Source organism: Eutrema salsugineum, unplaced genomic scaffold (genome assembly GCF_000478725.1).
Source record: "Eutrema salsugineum unplaced genomic scaffold, Eutsalg1_0 scaffold_2, whole genome shotgun sequence".
In the NCBI taxonomy this organism is placed as follows: Eukaryota; Viridiplantae; Streptophyta; class Magnoliopsida; order Brassicales; family Brassicaceae; genus Eutrema; species Eutrema salsugineum.
The window spans coordinates 18,119,116-18,135,419 of record NW_006256829.1 but is presented as its reverse complement, the minus strand read 5'-3'; the positions used below and the strand labels follow the sequence as shown (position 1 = coordinate 18,135,419).

The following is a 16,304-nucleotide window of genomic DNA, read 5'->3' as shown; positions in this document are numbered from 1 at the left end:
TTTAGAGTTCTCGACTCAAAAAACTCGTCGAACCGGATCAGGAAAAAAACAGAAAATTAGCGACAGCAGAAATGGTCGGAAATCAGTCGTAACTCAGCATTGTACGTCTGATTAGCGATTGAAATACACAGTCGCTAATTCTTAGTCGCTAATTCAAACAGTCGTAGAGTAGTCGCTAATGTGCGACTGAATTACGACTAATGTGCGTTTGATATTTATTATCGTAAATTAGTCGTAATGTAGTCGGCAAATTTAACGACTACTTTACGACTACTTGTGCGACTCAATTACGACTATAATGTAGTCGTATTAATAATATACGAGTCGTAGGTAATTAGTCGTTAAATATAACGACCAAGTTACGACTGTTTCGTGACCCATTTACCTTCGAATTAGCGACTGTATACCGACTGATGTCGAGAAATGAATAGTAATTTGTTGCAATTTTGCGACTGATTTGTTTCTGATCTGTGACTATTTTCCGACTAATTTATGACTGGTTTGCAACTATTTTGAGCATCGTATATTCAATTTGGTATTGCTGTTTACAAACCCCCAATTTGAAACCCTGATTACAAACAATGCTCTAAAAAGTCTTTTTTGAATTCTAAAATCATGATGAATATTTAAAAAGCAAAAAGGAACAAATAATTTACATAAAAGTCATTGCATACAAACCAAAAAAATCTAAAATGGTTACAATATACAACCATTATAGAGAAGTAGACCTACTCTTCTAAGTTTCCGAGACATTATAATAGTTCCAAGGTTCTAAAAAAAGTGAGAAGAGACCTACTCTTCTAAGGTTCCATTAGTTATCGGATCAGCAGGTGTTGGAGACTTCGCAGCAGGAGTGGTCGATAGAGGAGTTTGACTAGCCAAAAAATCATTGAACCGTGGATCAGTTTGAGTCAAGTACCTTTCAACCATCGTGATCTTCTCGAGCTTGGCTTCTTGCGCAGCTGTAGTTTTGGCAAACTCTGCTTCACGCCGTGCATTCTCAGCCGCTTGGAGCTCAATTTGCTGTTGAGCTTGTTGAAGCTGTTCCTGCAGAGTGTTGTAGGATGCAGAGCTTCCTGGGTACTTCCTCTTGCCATTTACATACAAGTTAGAGAGGCTACCAACTCCATAAGGTATTCCTCTTTCACACATAATAGTGGACTGCGAATACAAAAAAAAAAGAGTTAGCTCTCGACGAGGAAAAAAAAGAGTTAGCAAAAAAAACCCAAATAAGAAAACTGAATCGTACCTGTAGAAACAAGTCATTCTCCTCTTCAACAGTTAGCTCTCGACGAGGTGATGTACCCTCAGGATTCTCTGAGTTTTCAGTCCTGATGGCAGACAACTTGGCTTCCAAGTTTTTCTGGTAAGTCTCAACCACTCTCTTTGCCTTTCCATCCACATAACTCCCATCCTTTTTTGTATGAGTCCTGATGAAAACTTCACCAAGACTCACCGGTCTACCTAATTCCTCTTCCTGAAATGATAAACCAAAATATGTCAATGGGAAGTTATGCATCGATTCATAAGACTCTAACACTTAATGAATAATAAAAGAGTAGAAAGTTACCATTTCTTGCTGGATTTGCAGATAGGATTTCTGACCTGAGTAGTGAACGTGAGGACCAAGACCGTCACGTTCAGACAATCGAGCAGCTGAAGTGGTTGAACTCTTTTCTTTGGATTCTTCTTTGTCCCAATGCTCAGTCATTTGTTCCCAGAGTGTATCGCCGATCCAGTTAGGTTGCACTCTTGATTTCCTAACGGTGCTGACCATATCCTTCATCCTGCTTTTGCAAATACTCTCAAACTTGGCTTGAACCACACCAGTGATCAAGGGATCCCAGGTGTGGGTTTTCTACAATAACAAGAGACAAAGAGATGATGTTAGAATAATACATAGATACAAACTCAATAACAAACACATATAAATGAAAATGAGGATCTTACCGCGAATTCCACGAAGTAACGCTCTTGCCTATCACGAGGCACACGAGTCCAGCTGTAGAAAGGGCCATCAAACTTGTTGGTGAAGAACTTGGTAATCTTCCGGGTAAGTGAGGACTTGTCACGACCAAACCTACATACAAAGAAAACAAAGGAAGAAGTCATCGAGATCATCATTTGAAGAAGGAAACAAATCAAGCTAGAGGAAGTAGACTTACCACGTTGTACCCGGTTTCTCTATGGGAGACAACACCGTAGTATAAGCCTCTCTTCCAGGCTTTGTGAGCAAGGCATTAAGAATCTGAAGCTGGTCTTCAGAGAGATTGACAGCACTGTCTTGTTCTTCAGAAGGATCTGGAAATGCAGCTTCTTCACCGTCATAATGAGCTTGTTGAGAGTGTGGAGAATTACCTCCTTCTTGAGATAATGGAGAGGCTCGGTTTTGAGAGAAAGAAGAAGCTCCGGAAGCTCCTTGATGAGAATGAGGTGATGCAGAATGCTGCCGATGAGGTTGGTCTTGGAAGCGGTGTTGAGGAGATGGAGAGAATCGAATTTGCGATTGCTCTGACCTTCTAGGTTGAGGTGGTGGTTGCAACTCAGGGCCTCCTTGTTGCAAGCTCTGGAAGAGCTCCATCGGCGGTGGATAGTCTCAGACATGTGTCGGCGCGTAGGTTGGGACCAGCGGTGGTGGAGATGTCGCCGGTATGAAATCATACCGACTGGGTAACGGAGTTACGGCGGCTCCTCCTCGTGCTCCTCCGCGTTTCTTCCTTCCACGGCCACCCATCGGATTCCAGGAGAGGCTTGATATCGAAGGTCATTGGGAATCGATCAATTAGGGTTTCGGGACCAGCGGTGAAGAAGATCGATCGATTAGAACTGAAAATTATGGTTTATCGATCGATTTAGAAGGGTATGGGATCGTTTATCTGTCGACTTAGGGTTGGAATCGAATCGAAAAGGGATCGATTTCAAGGGAGCTTTTGGGATTTCGGGAATTGGGGTTCGTGGAATAGAAAGTGATTTGGGGATTTTTCGCGATTAAGGGTTAATCGGGGTTTAGTGGGCTTAGTAAAATTATTGGGCCTGTTAATGGGATTAGGGTTGGGCTCAATTAGCGAGTTTAATTTTAGACCTTTAGTAGGAGATCAGTCGCTATTCAATCTGTAAAATTCTAATTTTTGTAAAAAAAAATCAACATAATTTATCTTACAACACAACAATTTTATTCATGTTTTGTAATCATAAACATACACAGATTAATAAGGATTCTCTTCGTCTTCATCTTCATCATCAGATGATGATAAATTACACATAAATTCATCTTCTGGTTCTGCATCTCCGACATCAAAATCGAGATTTAGCGGGTTTACTCTGTGTACTCGATTTTCAACAATGATATCTTCAATTGTGGTCAGCATAACAGCATCATCACTCTCTTGTTGCAAGAGAGTTGGTTCTTTATCTTCATAATTTCCTGATATATTCCCTCTTGGATTCACTTGTAAGACGTTTAGCCACATCTGCTTTGGTTTTTTTCGGGTTGGATATGGAATATAACATATTTGATCTGCTTGGGAGGCTGTGGAATACAAATATGAATACCAAGTGAATATATCATCATTATATTTATTGAGTTAGATATAAATTTATATATTTATATATCATGCGTACCTAGAATAAATGGTTCATATTTGTTGTACTTTCTTGATGAAAGAACGTCAACGACACCACCATTGCTCCTTCGAGTGCCTCTACCAATTAAAGGGTCATACCACTCACACTTGAAAAGTGTGATTTTCAAATTTGCCATCCCCTCATACTCTAGTTGTATGATATCAGTTAAGATCCCGTAAAAATCAGCTTCATCAGATGCATCGGTGTAGTTTTCTCCTTTAACACACACTCCAAAGTTACATGTCTTCCGTCCTCTGCCATGGTTCTGTGTATGAAACAAATATCCTCTCGTAAAGTAAATAGGCCAGGTTTTGGCTTTATTGACTGGTCCGTGAACTATATCCTGAAGCCAAATAGGAAAAGGATTTGTGGCATTCCAGTAAGTAACCTGCACATATAAATATATGTATACATTACTAATTTGTTGATAGAAAACGTACATAGTTAGTAAACATATAGAAAACGTACATAATTCTTCACCCATGAAGGATATTCGTCAGCTCTTTCTTTAGCGACTTCTTTATCAGAGAGTTGTGGATATTTTGTGCAAATATAATCCTCAAACATCTTGTATAAAGGGTTGTAAGTAATGATACTAGAAATGATATTAGATTATACATCTGAAAAGGATGAAATTCGATATACCTCTCAAAGGGTTGAAAGTAATCGCAATTTCGTAAAACATATGCATGTGCAATTTTGTGATCTTTTTCTGAAAGCCATATTTCATGCATTTGCCCACTTGGCCGACCTACGTGAGTAAATATATCAGGAACTCCGGGGACATCATATATAGGGACTTCACCTTCGTCAAATCTTGTTAACCTGTGCAATATTTAATAATAAAAATGAATTCACATATTAATGTAAAATTACCTTGGCCATTATAGACTAATTATAAATATGAATTCACAGTTTTGGAGTTTACCTTGATTTCGTTTGTATATGATCGGAAAAGTAATGCTCCGTAAAATAAGCAATCTCGTCATTGATATATGATTCAACAATTGATCCTGATGCATATCTTTTATTTTTTGCTTTTGCTTTCAGTTTTTTTAAAAACCTTTCAAAAGGATACATCCACCTATACTGCACGGGGCCTCCTAATTCAGCTTCATAAGGAAGATGTATAGGCAAGTGCTCCATTACGTCGAAAAATGATGGTGGAAAAATCTTCTCCAAATTGCATAAGATTAGGACTATGTTTTGTTTTAAGATTTGGACCCTGTTTTTTTGCAAAGTTCTTGAACATAAGTCACGAATGAATCCTCCAATACCTAGATATATGAAAGTTCAATTCAGAATAAATTACTATAATCAGAACTTTTACATGTATGTACCATTAAATCGACTAAAGTACCTGATAATGCTAGGTGGACATTACGGTCCAAGAGTTCTGAAAAGATAAATGGAAGTAGCCGTTCCATAAAAACATGGCAGTCATGACTCTTCATGCCGGAAAGCTTTCCTCTTTCTATATCAACACAAGCAGCTAAGTCTGACGCATAACCGTCAGGAAATTGTACCCCTTTCACACATTCCAATAATCTTCTTCTATCAGCTTCTTCCAATGTGTATACTGGAAAAGGAGCTTGACCATTTTCAGCAAGATGTAAGTGTGCCCGATCACAAAATCGTTCTATATCCAACCTTGACTTGATATTGTCTTTTGATTTACCCGCAACACTCATTAGAGTATTCATGATGTTATCAAAGAAATTCTTCTCTATATGCATCACATCAAGATTATGTCGGAGATTGAGGTCCCTCCAATAAGGCAACTCCCAAAATATACTTTCTTTGTGCCAGTTATGCCACTTCCCATATCCGGGCATCTTTTTTTCATGACCGTTTCCACCGCAATCAGACGTTTTTGCAGGATTGACAGTTTCTATTCGCTCACTATAAACTTGTTCACCTGTCAAAGACTGTGGTGGTGACTCATTTATAGCGTGTCTACCCTTCAAAAAGTCTTTTATATTCTTTCGTAATGGATGACCATGAGGGAGAAACCTCCTATAACAATCAAACCAACACGTCTTCCTTCCATTAGGCAGATAAAATGCCTTTGTATCGTCCATACAAATTGGACAAGCCAATCTACCATGGGTCGTCCATCCTGACAACATGCCATACGCCGGAAAGTCGCTTATCGTCCACATCAGCACAGCCTTTAGTTTGAAATTCTGCTGCAAAGATACATCGTATGCATCGATTCCAGTTGACCATAATTCTTTTAACTCCTCGATAAGAGGTCGGAGGAAGATATTGAGACTAGCACGCGGATGATTTGGCCCAGAATTCAGTATTGTGAGGAACAAGTACTCAGTCTTCATGCACATACCAGGGGGTAAATTATAAGGAGTCAAGATCACAGGCCATAATGAATGATTACGAGACATGCCAAATGGATTGAATCCATCTGTACATAACCCAAGATACACGTTACGGGGTTCTTCAGCAAATTGGGGATGTAGATTTTGAAAATATTTCCACTCTGCAGCATCACAGGGATGACACATTTCGCCCTCCTTTGCATGGTTTTCAGCATGCCATCTCATTGCCGCTGCAGTCTTCTGGCTCTGATACATCCTCTTTAATCTATCACCAATAGGTTGATACCACATACGACTATATGGTATTCTGGTTCGTGAACGTCGTCCTTCGTTAGGCTTATATCTGGGTGACTGACAAAATTTACACTCCTCCCACATTTCATCTTCTTTCCAGAAGATCATACAATTGTTAATACAAACATCGATTTTATGAAACGGAAGCCCCAAATTTCCCATCAATTTCTCTGTCTCGTAATGTGACTTGGTTGACTGATTTCTTTCTGGTAAATACTCCGTAAACAAAGATGCCCACGGATCCACACACTTTTCACTCATATTATAATCTACCTTATTTTGCATGAACCGAGCAGCTAAAGATAACTGCGAGTGACCTTCATGACAACCATCATATAATGGTTTTTTCCCAGCTTCTAACAAATTGTAAAATTGTTGGGGATGGTTACGTACATTCTGATAACTATCATCTTGATGATAATTACCATGAAATGCATCATTCACCATATCCACATATCTATCTCCTACTACATTACCCACATCTTCTTCACTCCAACTTAAATGAGTTGTATTACCATAACTAGTTCCATAATCCATAGTAATTTCTTCCCCATGCTTATACCAAATATAGTAATCTGGTATGAACCCTTTACTGTACAAATGATTCCAAATTTTGTTCCCCGGCAAAAATTTATTATTTTTGCAAACACTACAAGGACAGTAAAATTTACCGCCATTACTCTGTGCTAGCATTTGGTTGTTTGCAAAATTCATAAATTATTCCACCCCGGAAACAAATTCCGTTGAGAAATTTTCCGTCTCTTCATCGATCCGTCTATACATCCACTCTCTATTACTATTATTACTGAAATTTCTAGACATTATATCTTAGAAACGCTCTCAGAATTTCAGAGCTTGTGTTTGTGAATGAATGGAAGAGAGATGCGTTGTGCTGTATATATAGAAAAATTTGCGACTACATTGCTACTATTTTCCGACTAAACTGCGACTGCACAGTTTTAGTCGCAAAAAACTGGTACACCTACCAAAAAAGTCATAACACGTGTTATAAATTATGCGACCCGCCGCACAAGTCGCAATGTAGTCGTTAATTAACGACCAAATTACGACTTTTTTAATTGGCAACAAATCAGCGACCCTTTTACGACTAAATTACATTAGTCACTAAATAGACGTAAAACAGTCGCTAAACAGTCGGAACTATTTACGACTGTTTTATCTGTCGTAAATGGCAGTTGTTAATTTCATGTTTTCTTGTAGTGGGAGTTATGGACGTATTCCCCCTTGCCGTCTCGGTCACTCTTTCGGTTTTTGGATTGTCTATTTGACGTCTTATCCGTCTCCGGATTTTGCCAGTAAGGGATTAATTTTTCCTAGACAGAGGGTTCAAACCTCTCGGTTTTCCTTGACTTCTCTTCTACTTCTGTTTCCACTCGTACATGTGGTTGGAGTATTGCGTAGCACATTCTTCATGAAAATACTCTTCGACTTTTCTCATGCTACTTCTATGCTAAGTAAACTCTTGCTAAAAAATAATTTAAAACATGTTCTTTTTAGATAATATTAATATTAAAAAAATTTGTTAGTTGATGACTAAATACTTACCGCAAATTGTTTGAACCAAATATTTTTCTCTTCGATAGGAAATTCAGAGAACGTCGGGTAGGGCTTATCGAGCATTAAATGTAGCATTTGCTAATCTTATTGTTTGAAAATCCAAACCTTTATAACAAAAACAAACTTATTATTTTCAAAAAACATATTCAATAAAATTAAAAAATTAAAAATTTTGATTTACCAAGTCGAATTTCCTTGAAGAAAAGAATCAAGCTTCGTGCATAACTCTCGTTCTGGATATAAAAGTAAATCATTGATACTATCGTAGAAGGCCTGGGAAGACAGAAAAGTCGCAGAAAATGCCGGGATTCCGAGATGTCATCAGACATATCCGGAATGTCACCAGATTCGGAGATCACCGTGTCAGATACATGATTGATACATCGTCTGTCAAACTAAGACGACGTACCAGATGCATGAGCCTGATATTCCCTGTAACGAGACGATGACCTTTAATAAAATTTTGAAATATAAGTTATAAGAACATATATTTTTTAAAAACATATAATAGTTACTGTAGAAAATAATTTTAATATTATAGTCTATAAATCTAAAATTAAAAGAACTTATTATTAGTGGAATTTATAATCAAATGTATGTTTAAAGAAATTGTTATAAATTAAATATAACAGATTTGTGAAAAATAATATTTTAATTAAATTGAAACAGATTCTATATCTTATATACATATAAAAAATTATTGTAATTTTTTAATATATCTAATATATCTTAAAAATCAAGTTTATCTATTTGATCATTTACTAATGTATTCAGATATCACATTCAATCAGTCTAACTTTTTGTTTTAATACGATTCAAACTTTGAAAAGAGAGATGATCGAACAAAAATAAGAAAGGAAAAGAGATTGAAAAAAAAAAATTAAGAAATGTTAATCACAACGCATTGTTCTTCATGTCATGTGCTGGGTTTATAATTGTTTCCTTTTTTTAATAAACAATAGTATACAATAGCAATAATGTATAATAGTCTATTCCATCTCAGATAAGTTATTAACATATTTAGGAATTTTATTGTCATTGACCAAATATTAGGTCTTTTTATGGTCACACACCAACTTCTCCCTAAAATACAGGACAAAGATTGACCACATTCATCCGTATTTTGTAGTTTCCATACAGAGAATCAAAATATGAAATTATAAAGAGAAAGTAAATGGAAATTAAATGAGAAAATTTGACCAATTTTGAAGCAGATTTGTGAAGGCGTGTATCTAAGATTCGTGCAATGTAATATATAATCATAACCACAATTGAAAATCAATACAATACCAAAAACTCAATTTTAAAGAACGGATGGCTTTTTCTTCATCTTCCTCTTTTCTCGTTGTTTCTCTGGCAGTTTTGTTACAATCTTCATTTCTCTTTGTCTCTGCTTCAACAAAATCCATCGATGCCATTTGCCACCGTGTCACGGACAAAGCTTTCTGCGTCCAAACTTTGAACGCATATCCTCCTGCGGCTTCTGCCTCCACCACGGTACTTTCCAACGGTTTTAATATCTTGGTCGATTACATTTATTTCTTAAATCATCTAATATAATTTCAAAGTATGGTATCAATCGGAATCCAGGGTCTTTGGGTCTTTATATTATATGAAAACGTATTGAACATTATAAAGTTCAAGATTGTAAATGCAGTTATCAAACCAAAATCTTTTTTTTTTTTTTTTGTAATTGAAATTACATTCATGTCTTTCTCAATCATACACATATAACATTCATTTTCAATTTGTAGTTCCAAGCAGCTCAGGCCGCGCTCAGCCTCAGCATATCCTATGCGGGGAAGTCTGCGGGTTATGCTGCAGCAGCGGCAAAGCAAAATCCAAACATGAAGAAGCAGTTTGCGGCGTGTCAAGATGCCTTCGTGACCATTACAGCGTCTCTTAAGAGCGCTGCCTCGGAACTCAAGGAATCCCCAGACACTGCAAACTATGATGTCATGGTTTGTAGGGACAGCACGACGATCGTGAAGAATTTGGTCGGGAAAAATGTAGACAAGGCTTCGAAGACTGTTATTACAATGACCCTAATGATGGAGAAGCTTCTAGCTATTGCCGTTGGAGCCACCCTAGCTGTTGGTGGGTAAAGACGACGATGAGAAAACATTTGATATAAGGGCATGCAATGTTTTATTTTTTAGAGGATCAATACATTTCTCTTCTTTTTTCCATTTGAACATAGGCATGTGGTAAAACTATTTTAATGGGAAAATGCCAAAAAAATACTAAACTCTTGATTTGTGCCAAAACAATATACACAGACCTAACTAGAATAAATTGAAAATACCAATGTTTCGAATAAATGGCAAAATATCTCTTAACTTGATTCTTAAACCATAAGTTATATTAATTCCACTTTTCTGAATAAATAGAGAAATCTATTGTTGTTCTGATCTCCTTTTTTTTTTTTGAGTCTTCAGGATCTGTAAGCTAATAGGATGTAATGGAACTCGTTCGAAACATAATTTTCTAGGATGATGTAGTAGTAGTAACACCGGGGGAGTCATGCAAAAGAGATTATAGGTATGGCTTTTGAGACTTCTACTGTCATAAATCTTTTGGTTGCAGTTGAAATAAATCATTCAGTTTTGTTCCTAAGTCGTCCTTAAAATGCATTCGTTAAACGATGAAGCGATAAAGAATGTTTTGCGGCAGGACTAGAGCATCACTGTTATTTATAAATGAGTTTGGTCTTAGATTTTATATAAATTAGGATACTGGTCTGCACGCATGTGCGGACTTGAATGTTTTTTAAAATTTTAATTTTATTGGGTATATTGTTAAGTTTTGGGTCAAATTTTATAATATTGATATTTGACAGTGTATGTGGATAGAATGTTACTAATTTTGGGCCGAATATGTTATAAATATAAGAATTGGATTGTGTTTTACAAATGGCTCATGTTTGCAGTTATAAATTTTAAGTAATTATAATTAGATATGTATAATGAAGAAAATGCACATGAAGAATACATGTAATTATGAATACATATATTAATTTTATGTTCGTAAGTTATTCATCAAAATGTGACATATAACATATTTTATAGATAATATGTGAAGATGTATTCATTTATTTCGAATTGTATCTTCATTTGGAAATTGTGATAAATCAGTCAAATGTTATTTAATATGTTTTAATTATAAAGGATTTTTGGGAAATATGAAACACATCGAAGAAAATAGAGGAATCACTCTGTACGAATTCTATAAATACACACCATAAGAGAATTTTGATCAACTAACCAAGCAAACAATTACTCACTCAGACACAACCCATACTACAATTATTATTCTCATGTGATCCTCACACAGACGTACAAAAAATATGTTTGTATGAAAGAAAAATATACGTTTTCCTACATAATATTTCTTGTGCATCTGTGGAGAATCACATCAGAATAAGTAATTTTATTCATTGTGTCGCCATAGAGTTATTGTAATTATATTATTTCTGAAATCTCACTTTCGATAGGAAGTATACTGTTAGTACTTTATACCAAATTCTGGATAGAGTAGAAATACAAGTAATTTCGATCAGTAGGTAATGAAAAATGTATACCGTTTTCCATAAGTTTTTGCCATTGATGATTTTTTATTATTCACTGGAATTTTTAGGAAAAACTGTCCTTGCTTATGTAGAAAATTGTTCTTTAAATCGAATGAGATCCAATATTATATAAGACATAAAAACCTTTTAATTGGTATTTTTTAATTTGAAATATTATGATTTTCCAAATTTTCAGGAATGTTAGATTTATTATTTCTCATCGCAGCAATTATCTAAAATAACAACAAATCACATTTTTCTATATTATGTATTTCATTTAAATTTGAAATTTAAAAAGTTGATCAATTTTATTAGAGATTTCCAAAATTTGAGATATATTTTATCTTATTAACAACTAAGTTACGATTAATCCGCATCAACAATACATTAAACTTACAATTATAACAGTTTATTAATTAAATTATAAATTATAAGTTACGGTATATCTAATGAAATGTTAATTGGTTGACTGTTGTATTAATTATGTAATATGTGATGATGGAAAATATAGTATTTAGTAAATGATTTACCTTACTATTTCATATATTCAACATAAAAAGTAATTTAAAAAATTAAGACGATGAAAAACAACAAAATGAAAGTAACTTATTGAAATAAAGATTCAGCATGCAATTTTGAAACTAATCTTAAGAAAGACATGTAAATCTAATTGACCGAGAATAAACCCATTGCATAGCAAGCTTCTCTAAAAGTGTCGTATGCAACACCATTAACTGTTCGGATATCTTCATAACTGCGAGGACCTCTAATGATATTCAACAGACAACCCAAATAAAAAATTTTCCCATCATAAACTGAATACTGTTGAAGAATAGTTGGATTTCCTGAACCCTTTACCCATGGCCTCCACTCATGCAATGTGTCATTCCAGACAAATTGATGAAATAATTCAGTGTAGAGCAGGAATCTGGCAGTTGGGTATATCTTGTTACACTCCATCCAGGCAATAAATTTTGTATTTTTCATTAGTTTGTCCACCTTGTTTCGCTTGAGAGAATTTGTTCTTGGTAGATGAAATTGAATAATTTCTGAAAACAATCATAAGAACTTGTTAAAACAGTTAAATTCCAGGGAGGGAACTCCATCTTTCTGAAACCTCCGGAAGGTACCTTCGGAGGGAAAGGGGAGCGGATCGCGTAAGCCATGGGGGTCCCCTAACGTTTTTTACGGGGGGAACCTATAGGAGGGGGGAGATTCGGCTGCCGGAAAAAGGAAACAAATAATGTATGACAAGAAGTGATAAAGGGTAAGTCTCTATAGCTCTATACCAAGAATTCTTAATAAAATAAAGTTGGACGCAGAAAGCTTACCTATTCTGTTCATAGCAGTAGAAATGGAGAATATTGAGAATTTGTTTTCAGTGTAACAAATGAAGTTGCAGTTCACAAAAGTATGATGTGAATATATAGATGGATTAAATAGGGCATACACGAATATACGAATAAGTTAAAGATTGCAATATGCATCTCGTTATAGAAAGTAACAACAATATATCAATATCCTTCATATTATATTTTTAAAAATCCAGAATATATGGTTAGATAATTCAATTTATACATAATTTCTTCATAAGAATATTAGTTCGAAATTATCGGAGCACAATATTATGTTACCATATATTACGGTATAAATCAAACTGTAAAGCGAAAAATCCAAATTTTTAAACATTTTTATCTGAGACAAGTTATGTGAATTTGACGAAGAAGACTTGTGTAAATATTATGTCCATTTATCAAAAGCGAAAGTGAGAAAGTCAAACAGGTTGGTTGAAACAGTATTCCCAAGAAAACATAGAAATTTGGTGACATTGAATATTTTTTAACTACCCTATCCTATATAAAATATGGGTTAGCTTCTATTATAAAAATAGTTATAAAATTTACTCTTCAACCCTAAACGCCTGATAAGAGATTAGACAAAAATGGAGAATCACCAAGAAAAACGTTATGGTGAAAACAGATTACTAAAAATTAATCCACCACCATTGAACATGAGATTTGGTGTGGAAGAAACACCATCACCTCCTCCAATTTCTAATTCAGAGATGGAGAAAAATAGTATGCGGGAAGAGATGAATGACTTTCTGAGCAAATCAACTGCAAAGGCCATTGAGGTTCCTTCTGAGGTAATTTAAACTTTAAATTATTCTGTTTTATTGATGATTTCAGTATTATTGGATGTTCATATCAATATGTAATATCTGCAGCTTGATGAAGAAAAATCGACTGATGATCAAAAGGAACGTTGCAAGAACGGAAAACACGATCTCTATCTAGATCTAGAGATAGGTTTGAAATGTATAGAATGCGGCTTCGTTAAGACAGAAATCCGCTACCTAGATACATCTCCGTGGGTAAGCTGTTAATATTCCATTAATACATTGATTTGTTTGACTAATATGTTTGAAGTTAACTACATAATATGTTTTTGAATATTATAGGCACATAAGAATAAACGTGGAAGGAGAAACTTCGAAGTTTAGCTAAATTTATCTCTGTTTTTTTTTTTTGTTTTTTTTGTACCTTAATTATGTTGAATAAAATAAAAAATAATTATTCTCCCAATTTACTTTCTCATATATGTGTATTGATTCGTAAGATTATAAGCTCATCTGCTACATTGATTATAATCCACAAACATTAAAACATCGATAATTTATATAATATTTTACACTCAACTCCAAAGGTAGTGAGAAAAGCTTAACAGTAATTGTCAGCACTGAAATGCGAACGCCAGTCGGAATTAATTTAAAACTACTCTTACACGTAAAGTTGTTAATAGATCAATAGTGAACATTGGACCAGAAAAAAAAACAATACTAAACAAACGTTGTCAATTGCGTAAGAAACGTTATAGTTGCATCGCGTGACATAATTATAAATAAAGAAACTCATAAAAGCTCATAATAAATGTAATTTCCAAGTCTACCGTAATAAATTGGTACTTGGCATAATATGAAAAATGGCCATTAAAATATTGTAGTTGTATAATTTGGTAATATCATATTATTATGGAAATGTGAAATATTGGATGGAAGAAAATGTCTATAAAGGAAGTAACATTTAAAAATTCAAATGAATTCTATATATAGATGGTATATGTTATATCCAAAACTATACATATATACATGTTGTATATATAAACAATAAATACAATGATATTAAAAGACATAAGTAAAATGCAAATAAACATTACTATAAATAAATACTAAATATTTCATTACAAATATACGAAAGTAGGTTCAAATACATCCCAGTTTTATGGGAAAATATTACATAATGTTTGAACGTTTAACATTTGGTATTAAAATATAAGTAGAGGAATTAAAGTTATGACCAGCTCGGATCTCCATGGATATCGGTAAAAGGAAGCCTGACTGAAAATAATTTCAAGTTAACAATTGAAAAATGATTAAAATAACCCATAAAACTTATTATATACATTAATACCAATTAGAAAATTACCAGTCAAGATAATCAGAAACCTCTTTTATGTGAGGATTGAAAAGTATTTCAGAATGGTCTCCAGCATTATTTATACGATATCTCCCTGTATGATTTAGAAATATAAAGGGCAGAAATGTTAGAAGCCAAATTAACATATAAACAAAGTCGAAATGAATGTTCCCACTTGATTATAAAATTTTATTACTAACCTTCGGAATCATAGGTCAGACGAAACATGCGCAAAGTCAAGACTGTTTCATAAGTACCTATGTCTTCTCACTTCTTCCAGAAATCCAGAGCAGTCTTCCCAATGAGTTCGATATCCATATCATTATAACTAGACCAAAAATTATATTACAACAACATTAACTAAAATATAAATACTCTGGATTATAAGACAAAAGATTGGCCTTTACATATATAGATGATAATATAAAATGTCTTACTTAATGTCCCTTATCTGAATGTCCAATTTGTGAGAAGTTCCAAAACTCATCTCGTATGGGTCATCAATGTCATTACTTAGATCATCATCAACATAGATGATTACGCCGATCAAATCTACAAAGAAACATTTTCATTACACAATATTTATAACCCTATATATTAAATTGAATAAAGGTGAGAAGCCTAACCGATAGAGTACTCAGTAGGGAAGTTCCCTCGAATAATGTCATCAAATGGCATAAAATCCATCATATGCTTAGGATTGACTTGAAAGGTCTTGTCTACAACAGTATCGGCGTTCATGTTGATGAAGTGGTAGTTTATAGTATTTCTGAAAGATCCGAACGCATTGACAACGTTGAAGAATTTGACATAATTCCATTTTCCTTCTTTAAACTTTGGACCGAGGGAAGAAATAAGATCCTGATCTATCGATGCCTCTATTTTGTAACCCTAAATTCGTGAACCAAATAATCATTTCAGAGATTTATGTGTTTAAATGTTCATAACATGCAACAGAATAAAAAAATTTCAAAATATTAACTTACATTTTCGTCACCGAGGATAAGATGCAATTCCTGGCGTTGATTACGGTAGTTGAATTGTTCCCAAACTCGTAGAACTTTTATAAGGATTCTGGAGTCAGATTTTGTGGGAGAAAGATAATCAAGGGTACAATAGCGAGGCATGTTTGAGGAAAGTGGTTGTTTCAAGGGTACAATAGCGAGAAGTTTTCTACTTGGTCCTTTTATATGTATAGAAAAACAATGGAAAGTATAGGGTTTGAAAGGTTGTGTCGTTTTGTAAAATCCGAATAAATAGCAACCTTTGACATTTATTGCATTAAGTGACTTACGAACAAACTAAATGGTTACATTCAATTCATTGGTATATTTGACTTTTATATTGATTATATATATATAGTAAAATATGTAAATATGGTAGGAAAATGTCATATCTTGTACTGACTACTTCTTTTTAATTAAGTTA

At 34.3% G+C, this 16,304-nt stretch overlaps 3 protein-coding genes across 3 annotated transcripts; 1 reads left to right on the top strand and 2 right to left on the bottom strand.

Moving 5' to 3' along the window:
- Nucleotides 1-3,206: 3,206 nt before the first annotated feature.
- On the bottom strand, nt 3,207-6,215 carry LOC112086630. Its single transcript, XM_024155602.1, has 6 exons — nt 4,985-6,215; nt 4,715-4,901; nt 4,270-4,449; nt 4,093-4,219; nt 3,622-4,012; nt 3,207-3,529 (listed from the first exon to the last, which is right to left on the bottom strand). The coding sequence occupies exons 1-6, from the start codon at nt 6,213-6,215 to the stop codon at nt 3,207-3,209; spliced, it is 2,439 nt and encodes an 812-aa protein (XP_024011370.1).
- Nucleotides 6,216-9,121: 2,906 nt separating this feature from the next.
- LOC18018280 lies at nt 9,122-9,946 on the top strand. The gene is made up of 2 exons (XM_006402129.2): nt 9,122-9,329; nt 9,587-9,946. Exons 1-2 carry the CDS (start codon nt 9,147-9,149, stop codon nt 9,935-9,937), a joined length of 534 nt encoding a protein of 177 aa, XP_006402192.1. The 5' UTR covers nt 9,122-9,146; the 3' UTR covers nt 9,938-9,946.
- Nucleotides 9,947-15,143: 5,197 nt separating this feature from the next.
- Nucleotides 15,144-16,003, bottom strand: LOC112086629. The gene is made up of 4 exons (XM_024155601.1): nt 15,863-16,003; nt 15,503-15,767; nt 15,314-15,428; nt 15,144-15,204 (listed from the first exon to the last, which is right to left on the bottom strand). The coding sequence occupies exons 1-4, from the start codon at nt 16,001-16,003 to the stop codon at nt 15,144-15,146; spliced, it is 582 nt and encodes a 193-aa protein (XP_024011369.1).
- Between the last annotated feature and the right edge of the window lie 301 nt (nt 16,004-16,304).